Source organism: Rana temporaria, chromosome 4, assembly GCF_905171775.1.
Source record: "Rana temporaria chromosome 4, aRanTem1.1, whole genome shotgun sequence".
NCBI classification, from domain to species: Eukaryota; Metazoa; Chordata; class Amphibia; order Anura; family Ranidae; genus Rana; species Rana temporaria.
Genome location: NC_053492.1, coordinates 58,653,552 through 58,676,693, shown reverse-complemented (window position 1 = coordinate 58,676,693; position 23,142 = coordinate 58,653,552). Strand labels below are relative to the sequence as shown.

Genomic DNA, 23,142 nt, shown 5'->3' with positions numbered 1-23,142 from the left:
AGACATTCTGAATAATTTCATGCTCCCAACTTTGTGAGAACAGTTTGGGGATGGCCTCTTCCTGTTCCAACATGACTGTGCACCAGTGCACAAAGCAAGGTCCATAAAGACATGGATGAGCGAGTTTGGGGTGGAGGAACATGACTGACCTGCACAGAGTCCTGACCTCAACCAGACAGAACACCTTTAGGATGAATTAGAGCAGAGACTGCAAGCCAGGCCTTCTCGTCCAACATCAGTGCCTGATCTTACAAATGTGCTTCTGGAAAAAATGGTCAAACATTCCCATATACACCCTCCTAAACCTTGTGGACAGCCTTCCCAGAAGAGTTGAAGCTGTTATAGCAGCAAAGGGTCGGCCAACTCAATATTGAACCCTACGGACTAAGACTGGGGTGCCATTAAAGTTCATGTGTGTGTAAAGGCAGGTGTCCCAATACTTTTGACAATATAGTGTACTTTACAGTTCTCTGGGGTGGTTCCCTCTCTCACAGGAAGGCTGGCTGTAGATGGTAACCCAGGTGGTCAACCGCAGGGATCTCCAGACAGGCTCCACAGAGAAGAGGCAGACGGAGTCTCTGGTCTACATGTCCAGGTATCATCAGAAGCCTACTGCCACACCACCCTGAATGCGCCCGCTCTCATCGGGTATCATCAGAAGCCTACGGCCACACCACCCTGAATGCGCCCGCTCTCATCGGGTATCATCAGAAGTCCCAGAGATAGGTGTAAACATTGGTGGCAGAAGATACAGGGTCACCCCACTTAAAAAGGCAGTATTTTGGGGCCAGATAGCACAGTGGTCCCCACAGTGAAGAGAGCTTAAAATGAAGATGCATGCAGTTGCGCTGTCAATCAGCTTCCTGCACACTGGGAACAACGAAGGAGGACCCTCCACCTGTTGACAGCTAACGTGCTCAGCTAATACTGTCCCATCAGGTGTGGTCTTTATGAGCGCATGAGGGTGGGAAACATTTACATTTGTATCACCGGGGGCTGGTCAAGTGTTCTGGGGATGGTGAAAGAAACAAAAGGGTAATTTCTGGGGGCAAATTGTGCATACTTATTGAATGTATTGAAGACATTGGTATACGTTCTTTGTTACTTCTATGGGAATTTCCTTTTTTTGCTTGTGCCTTTCATTCTTTCCCTACAATATACCACCAAAGGACCACCCATTCTTTTATTACAAGTTCCATTTCACTGAGCAAAGTCAAAACTAAAGCTGGCCATACCTGGAGTGAATTCCTGATGAACTATTCAAAATTCAAGCAATAGACTATCCCATCGGCATCCACATTCCAGGAATCCTTTGATTTTGAAAATTGAAGAAGCCAGACAGAAAATTGGCAGCCAAACAGCAGCTGAATCCAATCAGAATCCAAGCATACTGCAAAACTAGCATCTCTTGCATTGATACGGAGATCTCTCAGTTTTATTTTTTCTTCGACTTTCTTGCAAATGCCCCACTGCGGTCCCCCTCTGTCCTCCTCCGGTTCCCCTCTGTCTGTGTCCTCCCCGGCGCTCCATGTGCTCCTCCGGTTCCCCTCTGTCCTCCTCCGGTTCCCCTCTGTCCTCCTCCGGTCCCCCTCTGTCCGCATTCTCCCTGGCGCTCCGTGTGCTCCTCCGGTTCCCCTCTGTCCTCCTCCGGTTTCCCTCTGTCCGCCCCCTCCCCGGTGCTCTGTGTGCTCCTCCGGTTCCACTCTGTCCTCCTCTGGTCCCCCTCTGTCCTCCTCCGGTCCCCCTCTGTCTGTGTCCTCCCCGGCGCTCCGTGTGCTCCTCTGGTTCCCCTCTGTCCTCCTCCGGTCCCCCTCTGTCCGCGTCCTCCCCAGCGCTCCGTGTGCTCCTCCGGTTCCCCTCTGTCCTCCTCCGGTCCCCCTCTGTCCGCGTCCTCCCCGGCGCTCCATGTGCTCCTCCGGTCCCCCTCTGTCTGTGTTCTCCCCGGCGCTCCGTGTGCTCCTCTGGTTCCCCTTTGTCTTCCTCCAGTCCCCCTCTGTCAGCGTCCTCCCCGGCGCTCCGTGTGCTCCTCTGGTTCCCCTCTGTCCGCGTCCTGAAAAGTTTGTTTGAAGTCCGATCGTGTGTATGAGGCTTAAAGGAACACTAAAGTCCAAAAAAAAATTGGGGTAAAATAACAAACATGTTATACTTACCTCTACTGTGCAGCTCGTTTTGCACAGGGTGTCCCCGAACCCGGACTTCTGGGGTCCCTCAGCGGCTGTCTTGGCTCCTCCTCGCAAGAGCTTTCCACCTTCATGCGAGCTCCCTCGCATGGTGGAAAGCTCTTGCAAGCGCGCTCCCGTAATACAGCGGCGGCCATAGCCGGCCATAGCCGCCGACTGTATCACTCGGCTCCGCCCCGCGTCATTGGATGTGATTGACAGCCAATGGCTGCGCTGCTATCAATCCGTCCAACCTAGCCAATCAACGGCCAGGCTGGGAACCGAACACGACGACGGGGACGCGCGAGGGACTTTCGAGGGGTGAGGTAAGTAAAACAGGGGCTCGGGGGGGCCGGTGCTGTAGGATGTTTTTTCACCTTAATGCATAGGATGCATTAAGGTGAAAAAACATTAACCTTTACAACCCCTTTAAGTCCGTCGGAAATTCCGACGGAAAAAGTCAGATGGGGCATACACATGGTCGGAATATTCGAAAAAAAGCTCCCATCTGACTTTTTCCACCGGAAATTCCGCCCGTGTGTACGCGGCATTAGGTATACTATGAGTTGCACGCCTAGAATGTGAGATGGTGAGGGTGTGGAATCTTGACGCCTTCAGAATTCTCGGGGCAGTGTCAGTAACTCTGCATCCCTGTGTGATGTAGCCACAGGCTGTTGAGGCCCTGCCAAAGATCTGCAGGTACCCTCCCTTCCTTGCAAGGATCTCCATATACTCAGACTCAGGTCTGCTGTCCAGATGTGAGCCTGTAACACAGTACTGTGTGTGACACCTGCACAGAGAACTGCGAATACAGACAATCCTGTCTAATCTGCAACCTAAAGCCCAAACCTTGTCAATCCCATAAACTAAGAAGAGAGGCCATATGGGATTAATAACCGCATATGTCACATACATTTGCCACGCACCATAGATTTATTGCACATGCCACCTATAATGCTCTGAACAGACATATTTCAATAGCAATATAATTACTAGCACAAGTTTAGATACAAATAGAGTTTGTGTTCAGGTCCGCCCTTAGAGAGCCGGTCACAGCAACAGGCAACAAAAATATATAAATGGGGACAGAGGGTGTAAGAAGCTGTCTATATTAATATCAATTAAACTGACACCTCTGATACAGACATGTCAGAGAGTTTGGACTCACAATTGCTGCCTGAACAGGATTCAAATTGACACTTCTTCTGTTATTTTGTAGCAGGCAATGGACCAGATGTGCGAAAAATGATGCAAAAGTGATTGCCCATATCAGCAAGAGGTTTTATATTGTAAATTAAACAAGTTACATTTCTTTTAACATCGGGCTTTGATTTTTTATTTGGCTTTGGTTTATTAATATTTTTTTCTAATATATTGTCATAAGGGACTGAAGTCAAGGGGACCATAGAGAGGACCTTAGAGAAAAACAGAGGGGAGCAGAGGCGGCTGGTGCTCAAAATTTTTGGGGGGGCGCAAACGAAAAAAAAAATTGCAGCCTCACTGTGCCCATCAAATGCAGCCACTGTGCCATCAATTGTCACCACTGTGCCATGCCATCAAACGCAGCCACTGTGCCATCAATTGTCACCACTGTGCCATGCCATCAAACGCAGCCACTGTGCCATCAATTGTCACCACTGTGCCATGCCATCAAACGCAGCCACTGTGCCATCAATTGTCACCACTGTGCCATGCCATCAAACGCAGCCACTGTGCCATGCCATCAAACACAGCCACTGTGCCATCAATTGTCACCACTGTGCCATCAATTGTCACCACTGTGCCCTTTAATTGTCACCACTGTGCCCTTTAATTGTCACCGCTGTGCCCTTTAATTGACGCCGCTGTGCCCGTTAATTGTCCCCACTGTGCCCATTGTCCCCACTGTGCCTATTGTCACCACTGTTGATGTCACTATGCCCTTTAATTGTTGCCACTGTGCCTATTAAAGCCGCTGTGCTAATTGTCCCCATTGTCGCCACTGTGCCCATTGATGTCACTGACTGTGCCCTTCGTCGCCGCTGTGCCCATTCATGCCGCTGTGCCAATTGTCCCCACTGTGTCTATTGTCGCCACTGTGCCCATTGATGTCACTGACTGTGCCCTTCGTCGCCGCTGTGCCCTGTAAAGTGCCCCTTTCCCCCCCCCGCCTGGCACTTACCTTTACTGGAGTCAGCCATCCACGTCCCTCGATGTCTTCTACCGCCCTCGATGACTGACAGGCGTCTCAGCCAATCAGGTTACCGGTAGCCAGAATCGTCCAACCTGATTGGCTGAGACGCCTGTCAGTCTTATCCAAGGAGCGCATCCCTAGTGCGTTCCTTGTATAAGCTTCCGGGACCCGAGGGCTGTACTCGGAAAGCCTATCAGAGCCATTGGCTCTGATAGGCACTTCCGTACAGCCAACCAGCTGCCGCTATTCAGATGGCCGGACATGAGCGCCGACCATCTGAATAGAACAGCGGCAGCGGCGATAATAACATAGATCCGTGCAATGCATGAATCCTATGTTATTAGACTCAGTGGCGGTGAGAGCCAGAGGGGGCGGCGCTCCAGCGCCCTCTATGGACAAACCGCCACTGGAGGGGAGACATAGGAGGGAGCACTTTGTAGCTTTCTGTTCCCCCCATGGGAGTTGGGTCCAACTGGGGATTGTGATCAAGTTCCACTAGCAACCCATACTTAAACTTTGAGCGAAGACTTCCACAGATGCGTACTTTGGACCTAATTTGACATATAAAGATAAACCAAACTGTAGAACATAGAAATCTATCCACTAAGAATCACTAGGCCAACACGTGAGGCCTCTACAGAACTTTGAAGGTACATGGTACTTTTCCCCCCTCTGCTACCCTGCTCACGTGACCACATTTTCAAACTACCATTCAGGGACACCCTCCCTTCCCAAAAATCAGCTTGTGCTGTAACGAAGCACAGTGATTGGACACAAGAGGCGGGATTTATGATTTCTCCAATCACAAGCAATTTTTTTTTTATAAAAATGCAATAAAACTATCCCCTATTTTGTAAACGCTATAAATTTTGCGCAAACCAATCGATAAACACTTATTGCGATTTTTTTTTACCAAAAATAGGTAGAAGAATACGTATCAGCCTAAACTGAGGGGAAAAAAATGTTATATATGTTTTTGGGGGATATTTATTATAGCAAAAAGTAAAAAATATTGAATTTCTTTCGAAATTGTCGCTCTATTTTTGTTTATAGTGCAAAAAATAAAAACCGCAGAGGTGATCAAATACCACCAAAAGAAAGCTCTATTTGTGGGGAAAAAAGGATGCCAATTTTGTTTGGGAGCCACGTCGCACGACCGCGCAATTGTCTGTTAAAGCGACGCAGTGCCGAATCGCAAAACCTGGTCTGGGCATTTAGCTGCCTAAAGGTCAGGGGCTTAAGTGGTTAAACAAACAAAAAAAAAGGTTAATTAAATCCACAAGGGCTTTTTTTTACCACTACTATTCCTTTTTTTTTGGGGCTTTTAAAATTGACAAATGTAGCAATTTAGAAATTGGATGAAAGGTTTAGCACTGGAAAACACTTTTTGAAAGAGAAAAAGTGCATTTTGTATACAACTCTATAGATCAGACCAAAGTGAGAGACAAATGAGGAGAAATGAGGGACATTGTCCCAAATCAGGGACAGTCCCTCAAAATCAGGGACAGTTGGGAGCTATGCATATACATATTCATAGACCTTAGAGAACATATACAAAGATCATATAGCATATATAGAATGACTATATAAAGCATGCGTACAAAGACCATATAGACACATATACAAAGGGCTATATAGCACATATGTCACAGGTTGGACAGCTTGGGGCACTTGGACTTGAACACTACTTCCAGTTGCTTGCAGATATTTCTGAATAATCGAATTCTTCTCCTGGATGTAACAGAGTGGGAGGAAGTCGATTTCCCCCCCGCCAACATGAACTACATGTTATTTTAGTCCTCTGTGCTTGGGAGGTGCCCGTAGTATGTTGTTTTCTTTAAGGCCCGTCTGCAGCTCTTGCTAAGTACGCCTAAGCATCGACACGCGGATGATTGCTGACCTGCGCGAGGAGACGTGAAAAATGTGTTCAGCTTCAGAATTTTTTCCTGCACCTAATTACAGATAATTATAGGTATCCCCTGTGTACGCACGTGTGAAGGCACAGTGCTCACTTTGTCCACTCTGCGTTAATTATCGCCATATAACCAACGCTTTCATCAACACGTTTCCGGGTGGCTGTAAATTAATCGCTTGTAAACAAAGCATACCTCCCCTCCATGCTAATCCCAACGTATTAATATACATGATACAGATCACCCCAGAGGTGATGTGTGAAATGGACCCGAGAATATTAGAGAAGGTTCACGAAAAGGAGGTCAAATCAATGAGCTTTTCATACGTAGATGCCATTCCTATAACTCGTCAAGTTATGGGGATGGCAGGAATTCTTTGAAAGGAGTTAAGAAAAAAAGTTAAAGTATATCTATATTATTATATCTAATATATTGCAGTTTATCAGTCCTTAGATGTATCGGCAGCATTCGTTTTCTTTTTTTAAAGCTAAGTACATTTTCTTAAAATAAAGAAAAAAAAACTGTTGATCCTGTCAGAAGCCTTGGGTACAGGGCTGGTGCTACCACTAGGCAAACTTGGCAGCCGCCTAGGGCGCACTGCTGCCTAGGGCACCTGGCCACTGGTGTTCCTACTCTCTTCTCTCTGCAGCAAGTAACTAAGGGCCAGATCCACAGCCAGGCGGCGCAACTTAACTTTTCCCATTTAAGTTACACCGCCGCAAATTTCTCAAGTTAGTGCCCGATCCACAAAGCACTTACCTGGAAATTTGCAGCGGTGTAACTTAAATCCGTCTGGCGCAAGGCGTGCCCAATCAAATGGGGCGAGTCCCATTTAAATTAGGCGCGCTCCCGCGCCGGACGTACTGTGCATGCTCCGTCGGGTAAATTACCCGACGTGCATTGCGCTAACTGACGTCGCACCGACATCATTTGCTTAGACGGTAACGTAAATGGCGTCCAGCGCCATTCACGGACGTCTTACGCAAATGACGTTGATGTTTAAATTTTGACGCGGGAACGACGGCCATACTTAACATGGCTTAGGAGAACTAGGGCTCAGCCCTAGTTTTACCCGGCGTAACCCGACGGAAACTACGTAGATTTAGATCGACGGGCCGTTCGGGACGTTCGGGGATCGCCGTAAATCTTCATTTGCATATTCTACGCCGGCCGCAATGGCTTCGCCACCTAGCGGCCGGCCTAGAATTGCATCCTTAAGATCCGACAGTGTAATTCAATTACACCTGTCAGATCTTAGGGCTAGCTATGCGTAACTGATTCTATGAATCGGTCGCATAGTTAGAAACAGAGATACGACGGCGTAACAGTAGATACGCCGTCGTATCTCGTTTGTGGATCTGGCCCTAAGTATCAGCATCAGCGGGCAGCCGCCGCTATGTTCACACATAATGTCAGAGGCGCAGCGACGGGGGGAGGACTGTGTCCCGACTCCTGAATGGATGGAAGCAAGCAAATATTCCTTGATGGGCACTAGTAGGCTGCATTGATGGGTGCTGGTAGGCTGCATTAATGGGTGCTGGCAGGCTGCATTGATGTGTGCTGGTGAGGATGCATTGATGGGCGCTGGTGAGGCTGCATTTGATGGGCGCTGGTGAGGCTGAATTTGATGGGCGCTGGTGAGGCTGAATTTGATGGGCGCTGGTGAGGCTGCATTTGATAGGCGCTGGTGAGGCTGCATCGATGGGCGCTTTGTGAGACTGCATTAATGGGCACTAATGAGGTTTCACGTAGGGTGCCAACAATTTTTGCACCAGCCCTGCTTGGGTACGTAACCTGTGCACTGAACGCAAATCTCAAACAATGTTATCAGATGTCTCAGCTATCTTCCATGAACTACAAAGCTATACCCCTGTATGTAATGGTAATTAGAACATGGGAGGTATGTTTAGCCCAAATCAGGGGAGTGGGCAGTCAGTGTCAGTGTTTATTTTATTTTGTATTATTTTTACAATTTGACATCTCCACTTTGAGACATGGAAAGAGACTGAGCATAGCGATTCCCAAGTCCCTTTCTCAGCAGCCTCAGCTGCACTGGAGATGAATGAAGAGGAGACAGAGGCACCTCTCCATTCATAAACTGAAGTATCGTAAACACAGTTTACGATGCTCAGTTATGAATGGACAGAGTCAGTAATCACTGACTCTGTTCATTCAGAAAAAGAAGGAGCCAGTATATGACATATTTCCCGGCTCCTTCCTCTGCTCTCCATCCTGAAAGATCTGTGACAGGGGGGGGGGGGCGCTGGAGGAGAGGAGGACGGGGGGCAGAAAGCGCACGGAGGGGGATTTAAATACAACTATGTAGATCAGGCCAAAATGAGGGACATATTAGGGGGAAGGAGGGACAGAGGGACTTTGTTCCAAATCAGGGACAGTACCTTCAAATCAGGCACAGTACCTCAAAGTCAGGGACAGTACCTCAAAGTCAGGGACAGTATCTCAAAGTCAGGGACAGTATCTCAAAGTCAGGGACAGTATCTCAAAATCAGGGACAGTTGGGAGCTATGTAATGGGGAGGATTTACTAAAACTGGTGCACTCAGAATCTGGTGCAGCTGTGCATAGTAACCAATCAGCTTCCAGGTTTTATTGTCAAAGTTTTACCAAACCCCGGACTCTGCATTCACTATAATTGGTCTCCCACAGTACACAGAACATGGAAATGCAATAATTTAGTAAATATAAAATGCTAAATACCCTTTCTCTTCAGCGGTTAGAGCAGTCTTGTGACTTCTATCAGTGGATGTTTAAAGCTTGTAGGAGGAGTTTTCATTCTCCTGTGACTGTCCTATGAAGCTGCATGACCCCTGATTTTCTGTCTGGCCAGTGATGACTGGCCCTGTGCTGATCACACACACCCTCCCAAAGAAAAAACTCTCTAGCAATACACACCAAACTGAGCATGTGCAGAGTGACTCCAAAGGCTCTGTACTATCAACAGATGAATTGGGGACAGTGAAAGAGGGAGGATCAGAGAAGACAGGATCAAACAGCCTTTTCACACAATGCAGAGGATCCCTTTGGTTCCACACTGAGTATAACAAGCCTGCTTTACTGCATATACAGATTTTACGGTTTTGGGTTTAGTAATACTTTTAGTAAACAAGCTAACATTAGAAGCTGATTGGTTACTATGCACAGCTGCACCAGATTCTGAGTGCTCCACTTTTATTAACCACTTAGGATCCGCGCTATGGATAAAAGACGTCCACAGCGCGGCTCTCAAGTGCCGGGTGGACGTCCCTGGACGTCCTGTTGTTGTTCCCCATGCGCCCTGCTGGGGGCGCGCAGCGGGGAAACAACGTGCCCGGCGCATCGCTTGGGAGCCGATGCGAGTGCCTGGTGGGCGCGATGTCTGCCAGACACCCGCGATCGTCGGTGACACAGCAGGACGTGGAGCTCTGTGTGTAAACACAGAGCTCCACGTGCTGTGAGGGAGAGAGGAGACCAATCTGTGTCCCTTTACATAGGGACAAAGCATCGGTCACCTCCCCCAGTCACCCCCCTCCCCCCACACAGTTAGAACACACCCAGGGAATACATTTAACCCCTTCCTCACCCCCTAGTGTTAACCCCTTCACTGCCAGTCACATTTGTACAGTAATTAGTGCATTTTTATAGCACTGATCGCTGTATAAATGTGAATGGTCCCAGAATTGTGTCAAAAGTGTTCGATACGTCTGCCGCAATATCGCAGGCCTGAAAAAAAAATCGCAAATCGCCGCCATTACTAGTAAAAAAAAAAAAATCATAAATCTATCCCCTATTTTGTAGGCGCTATAACTTTTGCGCAAACCAATCAATATACGCTTATTGCAATTTTTTTTTAACAAAAATATGTAGAAGAATACGTATAGGCCTAAACCGAGGAAAATTTTTATTTTTTAAAAAAATAATTGGGATATTATTATAACAAAAAGTAAAAAATATTGTGTTTTTTCCCCCAAATTTTCAGTTTATTTATGTTTATAGCGCAAAAAATAAAAATCGCAGAGGTGATCAAATACCACCAAAATAAAGCTCTATTTGTGGGGAAAAAATGATAAAAATATAATTTGGGTACAGTGTTGTATGACCGCGCAATTGTCATTCAAAATGCGTCAGCGCTGAAAGCTGAAAATTGGTCTGGGCACGAAGGGAGTTTAAGTGCCCAGTAATGAAGTGGTTAAATCTCCTCCAATGTGTACTCCTTATTTGGTTATATATTTGGTCTTTGGTTATCTGAAGCAAAATCTCACTTCTGGTCTGCTGTAAAGCAGGGGGAATGAAGGTGTCTGTAGATAGATAAAGATAAAATCAATAGCGTTCAATCATTTTAAAACAATAATTTGACCATATGAAAGTCTGTTTTGGGATTGATCATTCCAGATGTTAAAATCTAATCGGCATTTAAAATTCTATTAACTAATTTGAATTCTGCTGTTTGTCTAGAAGTGTTCACCTGTTCTGGAGGGCTGACTGTGAACAAACTGCTATCCACCTAAAAAAAAATCTAATTGGGTAAACAATGATGTAGATTTTGTCTTTTTTGTCTATGGGGTTGTTAGCTGTATGTTAAGGATGCCATTGGTTAATAACATAATTTCGAGGATCCAATTCACAGTATCCCAGCTAATTCAACATTTCCAGTCCATGACTTGGGTCATTTTTAAAAACTATGGGGTAGATTCAGAGAGAAGATACGACAGCGTATCTCCTGATACGCCGTTGTATCTTTGAGTCCGGCCGGTCATATCTATGCGCCTGATTCATAGAATCAGATACGCCTAGATTTGACTAAGATCCGACCGACGTAAGTCTCTTACGCCGTCGGATCTTAACTGCATATTTACGCTGGCCTCTAGGGGCGTGTACGCTGATTTACGCCTAGAATATGTAAATCAGCTAGATACGCAAATTCACAAACGTACGCCCGGCCGACGCAGTACATTTACGACGTTTCCGTAAGGCTTTTCCCGGCGTATAGTTACCCCTGCTATATGAGGCGTATCCTATGTTAAGTACGGCCGTCGTTCCCGCGTCGAATTTTAAAAAGTTACGTCGTTTACGTAAGTCGTCCGTGAATGGGGCTGGACGTCATTTACGTTCACGTCGAATCCAATGACGTCCTTGCGGAGCAATGCACACTGGGAAATTCCACGGACGGCGCATGCGCCGTTTGGGAAAAACGTCAATCACATCAAGCCTGATTTAAATAACACACGCCCACCTCTTCAGAATTTGAATTAGGCGGGCTTACGCCGGGCTATTTACGCTACGCCGCCGTAACTTTCTTTTAAGAATACGGCACCTTCCTGTAAAAGTTGAAGCGGCGTAACGTAAATAGGAAATGTTACGCCCGCACAAAGAAGCGCCATTCTACCTGAATCTACCCCTTTGTCTGCAGGTTAATGTGGATAAAAATAATTATTGCACTTGTCCTAAACTAAACAAAAAAAAGAAAAGAAAAAGCTGCTACACAAGAATGTGACAAATTTATCAAAGTGTGATGGAACTGAATGTGTTGCGCTAAATGTGAAAATAGTGAAATATGTGAATATCACTAGATGTACAGTAGTATACCAAACTAGGTGCAACAGTGGAAAAATATTATAATAATAAGTCCACGTGAAAAACAAAAACAATCACAAAATGTCCATCACAATGGAAAGAAGAGTATCACGGTAAAGATGTCATGTAGCCGTGTAGACCATCACATGGAAATTCCTTTCAAGTATGGAATGACTGAATACGCTTACCGGAACTGTAGGATCCAAATGTCAGCGACAATGGATCAGATAAGCATGGATATCCCAATTGGCAAGGGGCTCAGCTGTCTGGAGACTCTCTGTGATGTTAACCAGGAATATAGCCCCTGGACCCGACAGTCCACGGCTGAAGATCGCTCTGGTGTTAGTGTCACAAACGTGCAGAGGAACCAGGGAAATCCACGGTGCTATCAAGTAGTAGTAAGCAGGTTTAGGTAAGTGAGACCCCTTAAGGGTGATGGAGGGCACAATGGAGGAACTCAAAAAAACTTGTATCCACCGAACATGGAAAAAAAGAAAACGGTGCTCCAATTGTGCAGGTCAAAAACGTAGGTTTTAATAAATAAAAACCAACAAACATTAAAAGTGATCACAGTTCGAAATAAAAGCAATATGGGGAGTGTTGTACCAAGACCAACGCGTTTCGTCCGACTAGGACTTCTACTGGGGCATCTACCTGCTCCCCCATATTGCACATGTATTTATAGATAACATACCAAACCGAATCGATGACTAACCAATCAATCAAGGATTCAAAATATGATTGGAGGAGATACAGTCACATGATGAACTGGACTCGCAGCCTCCAACCAGAGACCAATGATATTGGACACTGTGAAACCCTTCCAGGTCGGTGATGACTCATAGGCTGTACCAGGAAGTGATTTCTGCAAATGTTACCATGTGTTTGCAGAAATCTCTTCCTGGTACAGCCTATGAGTCATCATGGCCTGGAAGGGTTTTACAGTGTCATTGGTCTCTGGTTGGAGGCTGTGAGTCCAGTTCATCATGTGACTGGCTCTTCTCCAATCATTGACCTCAATTTTGACCTGGAAGGGTTTCACAGTATCCAATATCATTGGTCTCTGCTTGGAGGCTGCGAGTCAAGTTCATCATGTGACTGGCTCTCCTCCAATCATAGACCCCAATTTTGAAACCTTGATTGATTAGTCATTGATTAGGTTTGGTATGTTATCTATAAATACATGTGCAATATGGCGGAGCAGGTAGATACCCCAGTAGAAGTCATAGTCGGACGAAATGCGTTGGGCTTGGTACACCACTCCCCATTGTCAGGACCTGGATTCGAACCTGGGACCTCAGCTGTGTCTGGCAGTGAACCTTCTCACTGAGCTATATGGGATGCTGGACAGCTCCCTGTCTGATCTGCTGGACAAACCCATCTGATCCATTGAACATTCCTGCCTTGTGTCTTGATTGTCTTGAACCTTGAACCCCTTGCTCCTCCCACAGACTTCCTATAAAAGCCTTGTCTCTGCACTTCCTCTTTGCCAGGTTATTGTGCCTTCCCAGCCAGTGCCTTGTGATTTGTCTGCTGCCATTGAATCTGCAACCACCTGTGTTTGACCCTCGGCCTGTTCCTGGACTTCTCTATTGCCTGATCCCAATCTGCAACCACCTGTGTTTGACCCTCGGCCTGTTCCTGGACTTCTCTATTGCCTGATCCCAATCTGCAACCACCTGTGTTTGACCCTCGGCCTGTTCCTGGACTTCTCTATTGCCTGATCCCAATCTGCAACCACCTGTGTTTGACCCTCGGCCTGTTCCTGGACTACTCTACTGCCTGTATACCTGCTCAGCTGCTATAGCTACTGGCCTCTGAGCCTGACTCCAGACCGTGACACCCATATTGCTTTTATTTCGAACTGTGATCACTTTTAATGTTTATTGGTTTTTATTTATTAAAACCTACATTTTTGACCATTTTGACAATTGGAGCACCGTTTTCTTTTTTTCCATGTTCGGTGGATAAAAGTTTTTTTGAGTTCCTCCATTTTGCCCTCCATCACCCTTGAGGGGTCCCACTTACCTGAACCTGCTTACTACTACTTGATAAAACCGCGTATTTCCCGGGTTCCTCTGCACGTTTGTGACACTAACACCAGAGCGATCTTCAGCCGTGGACTGTCGGGTCTAGGGGCTATATTCCTGGTTAACATCACAGAGAGTCTCCAGACAGCTGAGTCCCCTTGCCAATTGGGATATCCATGCTTATCTGATCCATTGTCGCTGATATTTGGATCCTACAGTTCCGGTAAACGTATTTAGTCATTCCATACTTGAAAGGAATTTCCATGTGATGGTCTACACGGCTACATGACATCTTTACCGTGATACTCTTCTTTCCATTGTGATGGACATTTTCACTTTTATTGTTTTTGTTTTTCACATGGACTTATTATTATAATATTTTTCCACTGTTGCACCTAGTTTGGTATACTACATCTAGTGATATTCACATATCTCACTATTTTCACATTTAACGCTACATCATTATCTGCAGGTTATTTGATACAACAACAAACCTTAAATCTTGCTTGTTTTCTTTTCTGTCCCGTTAGTGCTAGAGAAAGGCTTGACAAAAGCCCTCAAGAAATTGGATGATTTCCTCAACACACCTCTAACCGAGGAGATTGATGCAAATAGCCGAGAAGAAGAAAAGGTCTCCAGACGGAAGTTCCTGGATGGGGATGAATTGACACTTGCGGACTGCAACCTCCTGCCCAAGCTTCATGTGGTCAAAGTAAGTCAAACCAGGATCTACAGGAAACAGGGAAAGTACAACATGGCATGGGGTAGTAGAAGAATCTGGTCCCACGACTCCCACCATATCTCCATATAATACAACTTGGATGAATGCATCTTGTTCTAGTTCATGGAGTTTGCTGCCAACTACTTGACTTTTTGCTGTGTTATCATCATACACTTCACCAAATGATTTCATTGTCATAGTATACTCATTTTGAAAGGCCCTCATATTTTTTTGTATGGTGTGTCATAGGCCCTACTGCCTTTCGACTCAAAGTAACTCTAACGACTATGTTTCTGATGGAATTTAATTACCCAGCATTCAATTATCATTACTGCAGATTTACTGCTAAGATGTTTATATTTTGCCCCTTACTTAGCTTTATGTTATTTTGTTAAATCCAACTTTAAAGCATCAGAATCAGAGCAAAAGATCAACCTAAATTGTGACAGATCCTGCCTGGTCAATTGCTTGCCTGCCTTCTCCTGCCTCTTACTATTCTTCTTGACCCTTTACTATCCCAAACTCTGTTTCCCAGCTATATTGTGGGAGGTTAAGAAGGTGACCTGTGACCTAAGACTCAGTGTCAAACTAAATAAGGGGGCAAATGTCAAACTTTAATAAATATGTCATAAAACAGGGACAGAGTGTTGTCACCCACTAACAGGAAGTGCATGAACAATGAGCCTCATTGCAGGTTCGCCAGGTATTATTTGAATGAAAGACTTAAAAATATTGACAGCGATTTGGGAAATTAAATTAACATGTCACCAATTATAAGAGATTTTAGTAATTTGGTTTAAAATACTTCAAGGTCCCTTGCACAGTGGGCCATTTAGCTGGTGTGCATCCCTTCTGGCATTTTAATGCTTCAGCTTGACTGGGTTGAATGGTACCTGCCTTTAGGGCCCTATGTAATCAGGGATGAATGCCTGGAATGCAGAAGCCCTACTTTCAAGGAATTAGTCCCTAAGAGCCCTTTCACACTGGGGCGTTGGGATTGTCGGCAGTAAAGCGGCGCTATTTTTAGCGTCGCTTTACTGTAGTTTTAGCGGTGCTTTTCGGCCACTTTTAACCCCCACTAGTGGATGAAAAGGGGTTTAAGTGTAATTTTCTTATACCTTATTGGAAGACTATCTTCCAAGTTATATCGGATCTCTCGAAACAACACATAACCCCCTCACCTGACCTAGCGATCCTTAACCCTTCTATAGATTCAATACCCCCTCATGCCAAACATATGGTTACACACATATTATTGGCAGCTTGATTATCTATAACTAGACTGTGGAAAACAGATAAAACTCCCTCCATAGAACAAGTACTTGACCTGGTAAACCTTCATTATGGATATGAAATAATTATGGCGTCTAGTGGTGGATATTGGAGTAAGGGGAAGAAAAATTGGTTACTATGGGAAAAATGGACTGGAGCTGTGAAATTTCTTTAACTTGGTTTATTTTTAGTTTGCAAAGTCGAATCTTGATGGCATATTAAGCCGTGTGTTCTCTCAATTTTTAAAATTTTTATGGTAACTGTTACATTACATGCTGCATACCTCAGGGAAGAAAAAGAGATCCCAATTGGGTTCCTGGAGGTATGCTGTTAATAGCTCCTGTGACTTTATAAGTTAACACGTAATTTGCAATTTAAATTTTCCTGTTAATGATTTATTAACCTTATATATATGTTTTGAAATACCAACGAATTTCTGTAAACGCTGCACAATGTATACATTGTCTTTCCGTATTTATGATAAATTCAATAAAAACGAATTGATGAAAAAAAAAAAAGGGTTAAAGGGTCACTGCAGTGGCGCTTTGCTGGCGCTTCGCCGGCGCTCCCCATTGATTTTAATGGGCAGGGCGCTTTAGGAGTGGTGTATACACCGCTCCTACAGTGCCTCAAAGATGCTGCTTGCAGCACTTTTTTACATCCTCCAGCGCACCACCCCTCGGGCTTTTACATTGGGGTGAAAGAAGAGGCGCTTTACAGGCATGTAAATCACCTCAGTGTGAAAGGGGTCTTAATGCATAGGGTTCTAAATGTGAGTACTACTCGGATTATACAGCACCAGATCTAGCTAGCACCATGCCTTTGTTTAAATGTTTCCATCCGAGAAGATTTAGCAGGAATTTATGAAAGGTGGATAGTAATGCCATCTGGGATACACAACATAGGTATCCCAGGAGGCAGCAGGACAATGCTCATGTCAACCTTGCCTAGACGATGAATGAAAGAGTGAGAGGCAGCATTTTTTATTTGGAGGAACCTTTAAAATAACTTTCAGGTCTCAGGGAAACCCTGCCAATAATTCCTATATCTTCAGCTCACTGCCCATTAGTGGGAAGAAGAAGAATTCTTCTAATAGGCAGCTAAAAAGACCATTGGCATCAGTGGTTATCTCTCTAAGAGGCAAAATTTCCTCATTGCTCCAGGAACCCCTAGGAACATCTGGAAGAACCCTAGGGTATCACAGAACTTGTGTTGAGAAAAGTTGATACAAAGGGGAAAAAAAATATTTTTATCATTCTCACCATATCACACCGCTTCAAATTTTGGTAAATCAGAAGGGAGAGGAATGATCTGATGCATACTTTAATTTTTGCTAGAAGGTCCATTTAAAGGACTGATGTTCTTGTTGACCGTTTCATTTCCAGACACATAATTTTCATCTAATTTTAATTTAGATTGTTGCAAAGAAGTATCGCAAGTACGAAATTCCATCAGAGATGTCTGGCGTATGGCGATACCTGAAGAATGCCTATGCCAGGGATGAGTTCACCAACACCTGCGCCGCGGACAAAGAGACAGAGCTAGCCTACGCAGATGTGGCCAAGAGGCTTTCCAAGTCATAACTACCGCAGAAGCATTGGCTGAAAGATCCTCTGACCAGTAGACTGTTCTCCGTTTTGCCTTAGGATGAATCTCCTCCAGTTTCTCCACCCCCTACTGCCCCTGCTTCCAGATACACCAATGCTGTGCTGCTTGGCAAAGAAGAGATTGTCTTTAAGTGAATTTTTGGACGAAATGAATGAATTAATCAGCACAAAATGAAGGGACAATGACAGCAAGCTTCACCGTGCACGTTTCCCTCCATAGATCTGAAAAATCATCTTAAGGCAATAACGTGCATATATAAAGTATTTTTGTAATGTAAGCTGACTCATTTAAGAGTGATTTATAAAATGTATTATTCCATAGCTAATTGTATGATATCACTAATCCTTCACAGTTCACTACAAGCCTTCAGTATACCTCCCAACTTGTCAAAGAGGCACTCCAGGACAGGGGGGGGGAAAAACTCCATATAGTACCTACAGTATATACAGAGAGAATGTCCATATATATGTTTATTTAAAACAAACGCTAAACGTATTTTTAAACTGTGCTATTTATGATTACCTATTATCATATTGGATCAAATGCTTGCCAAACCAGCTGAAAATTTAAGTTAAGCAAGAGCTTGACAGAGGAAGGGTGACTGACCACTAGTCCTAGTCTGCAACTCTAAGGCCTTGTACACACGGGCAAACATGTACGATGAAAACGGTCCGCCGGACCGTTTTCAGCGTACATGTCTGCCCGGGGATTTCTGTATGATGGCTGTACTCACCATCATACAGAAATCCGCGCGTACTCGATACGCGGCGACGAGGCCGCGGTGATGTGCGCGGCCCTGCCAGTTCAATGCTTCCACGCATGCGTCAAAGTCATTCGACACATGCGAGGGATGGCGGCCGCTCGGACATGTACGGTAGGTCTGTACAGACGACGGAACATGTCCGAGCGGACAGGATTCCAGCGGGCTGTTTCTAAACAAGTTTGGAAATATTTGACCGCTGGAAAAAGGCCCGGCGGGCAAATGTATGCTGGAATCCTGTCCGCTCGGCTGTACAGACGACCGAACATGTCTGCTGAAACTGGTCCGCGGACCTGTTTCAGCAGACATGTTTGGTCGTCTGTACGGGGCCTAATGGACAAGTGACTGGACAAACTATTTACGCAACCTAAAGATGGCCATACATGCATGCGTCCTTCTTTGCTAAGTAAAATTGCTTTGATCACACAAAAATTCCTGTTTTAGGTAAGAAGGTCCTGGTCTACCTAGGTTGAGGCAGTAGCAATAGGGAAAGGTTTTCTAAGCTCTTTGATGACTTTTCCCCCTTAGGACAGTTGTTTGGAAATTTTGTGGGTTGCTACATTTGATCGCTAGCTTTGGAGAGATTTTCATCTAAAATTAAGAACACCAAAAAGCTACGTAGACATATTTTGTAATCTGAAATTCTAAACATTACTTTAAGGAGCTTTTGCATCTTTCCAAGGTTTACAAACCATTTTGCAAGCTTCAGGAACCATTTACAACCAGGTGTTGGGGCGCATTACAATAACGTCCACCTTATACATTACCATACATTTTGATACACATTTTCAATGTATTTTTTCTTTTAGAATTTGGAGTGCATATTGTTCAAAGCCATTGACCAAGGCATGCTAATACCTATTGCATGTTATATGCATTTTGATGCCCTGCCATTGACATCTTTGGGCCTTCCAACACACTATTCCCAACTCACATGTTCCTGAAAAGTAGCTGTTTGAGTAAGTGGGTGCTGCAGTGACCAGTGGCTAGAACCATTGATAGTCAGAGCGAGAAAATTTTACCAGCACATCGTGGAGCTTCAGAACAGGTTCAAAGCTTTAGTCAGCAATCACAATAACAATGTTTTGGGCCTTGCAGGGCCCTTTCATTGGGCATGTGACAAAGTAAAATACACTGAACAACATATTTAAAGAACCATCTTCCAATAAGCGAACAAAGTGGGTGCTGCAGTGACCAGTGGCTGGAACCGTCGATAGTCAGAGCGAGAAAATATCACCAGCGCATCATGGAGCTTCAGAACAGGTCCAAAGCTTTAGTCAGCGATCACAATAAAAATGTTTCTGGCCTTGCAGGACCCTTTCATTGGGCATGTGACAAAGTAAAATACACTGAACAACATATTTAAAGAACCATCTTCCAATCAGTGAACAAAGAAATTAGCTCAGCTCCACCCCTGAAATCACATTGACGTCATATTCCTGCCATATGGCGGGAATATGATGTCATTATGACGTCAGGGGTGGGGCTGTGCTAATTTCTTTGGTGACTGATTGGTGGATGGTACTTTCAATATGTTGTTCACTGTATTTCACTTTGTCACATGCCTGATGGAGGGGTCCTGTGAGACTCCAAAACGCTCCTTCTATTATAATGATGTGATCGCTAAATAAAGCTTTGGGCCTGTTCTGACGATCCACGTTTGTGCTGGTGATATTCTCACGTTCCCAACACACATTTGACATGTGTTTCTTCTAAATGCATGTAGTGCTGCGATGGGGGACAGACACTTTTATCTTTATGGGCAAATTGGACACGTGATTTAGCTTCTTGCAATGCGTACATTAAAAATAAATAATTGTCAGTTACAGAAGATGTAGTCACACAAAGCAGCCACATTTAACAAGGACCATGAAAATAGCTAGAAAAGTCTTTGTAGATACATCATTACAAATGTAATAGCTTGAATAGAGAAATTGAGTTACTATCATATATGTGTTAAATGGAACACTTGAAGAGAACCAGTGACAGTAGGACTTAACATCTGGAATATTTAGTCTTTGCTTATTATACCTGTACTGGTTTACATATTAAAGATTTGCACTTGCCCCCTTATTTACCTTTACTTGACTGAGTTCTGTCTTTCGTAGCCGAGTCAGAACTGTGAAGACTCCTTATTGACTCCAAGCTCTTGAGTGAGCATTACAGCCTTAAATGGCAGTTAAAAGGAATGTAAACAACTACAGAGCTCTACTATTTGATGCTGTTATGCACACTCAGGATAGGAAACAGCTTGATTTATCATCTTAATGTCAAGACTGGTTCTGTATGAGGAATTCCAAGTCCACCAAATACAACCCTAATTTAGCCCATATTTAAAGGAGTGCCCCCAGCCCCTTCAAAACTCTCCTCAAAATATCAGTTATTTACTTCCACCTTTCCTGAGACACTGGTGATGTAGCCAAGGCCTCCCAACTGCCTCCTTGAAAGTTTACATCACCAGTGCCTTCCAGGGCGCTCCTGCGACTAAACTGTGAGATTTGGAAAAATTCCATTGTTTCGATGTTGCCATGGCTTCAGGAACGTGAGTGTTGGTAGCGTAATTGTTGCCAGGGCCATGGCAACAAATAAGCAATAGCAAACAGCACATGCACGAGGAGCAGCACTGACACCATTGGTGGACCTGCAAAAAGATAAAGGAAGAAGCTGGACACTGATGATGTCTATAGGGCAAGATGACAACTCAGATTTGTGAGATTAGGATAATAGGTGCATTTGCATGCTGGAATATGGAGACAAAGTGGGCAAGTTAATATCATTAAATGTTTTTATTTTCGCAACAGCTATTAGTGCAAGGGATCATTCACAGGTGAGAGTCGAGCCATGGTTTTAGTGCCCCCCAAGGATGTAACCGCTCAGGGCTGTACACATGCCATGGCTGCAGCTAAAATGAAACAGCATGTCACTTTCAGCAGGCAGTAACACCGCCAAAAGCAACCCACTTAAGTGAATGGGGCCACACTGAAACCACGTTCCATGTGCAGTGGGTTAAAGAGTGTTAAAGCAGGTGGTGAGGAGGTGACATATCACATCCCCGCTGCCTGTCAAAGGCTTAATGCACACTACAGCTCCTAAACTTTTGGCCCTTTATTGCCAAAGCTCCTAAACTCAACTCCATAAAAGCCTATGGGGTTTATTTACTAAAGCTAGCAAGTGAAATATCTGGTGCAGTTGTGCATGGTAGCCATTCAGCTTCTAAATTCAGCTTGTTCAAATAAGCTTTGACAAACGAACCTGGAAGCTGATAGACATAGGGCCAGATTATCGTAGAATGGCGTATCTCTTGCGGCGGCGTAACGTATCCGATTTACGTTACGCCGCCGCAACTTACACAGGCAAGTGCTGTATTCTCAAAGCACTTGCTCCGTAAGTTGCGGCGGCGTAGCGTAAAACGGCCAGCGTAAGCCCGCCTAATTCAAATGTGGAAGGGGGGGCGTGTTTTATGCTAAACTACTGTGACCCGACGTGCATGACGTTTTTCACGAACGGCGCATGCGCCGTCCATGGAAGTCTCCCAGTGTGCATTGCTCCTAATACGCCACAAGGACGTATTGGTTTTGACGTGGATGTAAATTACGTCCAGTCCCATTCACGGACGAGTTACGCAAACGACGTAACTTTTTTAAATTTCGACGCGAGAACGACGGCCATACTTAACATTGTGTGCGCCTCATATAGCAGGGGCAACTATACCCCGGGAAAAGCCTAACATAAACATCGTAGTTTTACTGCGTCGGCCACGCGTACATTCGGGAATTCGCGAATCTAGCTAATTTGCATACTTGACGCAGAATTCGACGGAAGCGACACCTAGCGGACAAAAAAAAAATGCAGTTTAGATCCGACGGCGTAAGAGACTTACGCCTGTCGGATCTAATGGATATATATGCGTAACTGATTCTAAGAATCAGTTGCATTGATACGACGGGTCAGATTAGGACTTACAACGGCGTACATGGCACTACGCCGTCGTAAGTCCTTTAGGAATCTGGGCCATAGGCTTTTAGCATCATTTAGGAGCTGCTGCAGTTAGGGGAGGTTCAACCTCCTTCTCCTGAACGTGGCATAATCGCATTCAGGATGGGAACATTTTGACTGCTGGCTGTGGTAAACCACAAAATGCAGCAAAACCACGTCAAAATGTGTTTTGCCGTGGTACATTGCGGCCAAGTGTACATAAAGCCAAACACAAGCTGCACATGTTACATGTTCTAATGGTGGCAGAGATGGATGGAGGGGAAGGTCTGCCTTAAATAAAACCATACCTATTATCTAAACCCTAATTCGAACAAGGGACAGTTGGGAGGTATGCCCTTTAGATATGTACACCGATAGCTCCTTAATGAATTGTAGATCGTTCTGCCTTTTCACATGTGTGACCTGTATCTTGTTTGAGTGGACACTGCACAGTGTACATGGCATTTTATCAGCGATATCCACATTTCAGAACAGAATGAGAAGCACTGACACTGGTGAGGCCTACTGAAGAGGAGGAGGTGTGTAGGCTTGAATTATTTATTTTCTTATGACAAGGCTTTTGTGGCTTCTTGGATAAATTGCAGTATATGAAATTCAAATAAATTCATCTGAAACTTGTTGGTATTTTATGATTAGTGCACTTATTTTTGAATGGAATGTAGTTTACAGAATATGTGCCTTGACTAAAATAATAAAAATAAAACTATGAGATCTTTTTTAATAAAGATCTGCAAAATAATTAGCTCACCTTGCCTGATTTTGATGTCCTCCTGGGGCCAAAGTTATACCTTCTTCTCCACTCGGCAAACCATCTACTAAACCTGGTCATACACGGCTTGAATTTAAACTGGTCCTTTCATCACCACCCAACTTGACAATTTTTGATTGAAAAATGAAATCGAAGGAATTAGGTGGAAAAACTTCAGCTGAACAGCGACTG

At 44.6% G+C, this 23,142-nt stretch overlaps 1 protein-coding gene across 2 annotated transcripts in view; it reads left to right on the top strand.

The window, feature by feature from the left end:
- Positions 1-17,859, top strand: part of CLIC5 (chloride intracellular channel 5) — a 226,726-nt gene extending 208,867 nt beyond the window's left edge. For both annotated transcript variants that reach the window (XM_040348436.1, XM_040348437.1), the window contains exons 5-6: positions 14,376-14,557; positions 17,254-17,859. In XM_040348436.1, coding sequence (XP_040204370.1) covers positions 14,376-14,557; positions 17,254-17,421 — 350 coding nt within the window. In that variant the 3' untranslated portion in view covers positions 17,422-17,859. The remainder of the gene's footprint in view (positions 1-14,375; positions 14,558-17,253) is intronic.
- Positions 17,860-23,142: the final 5,283 nt, after the last annotated feature.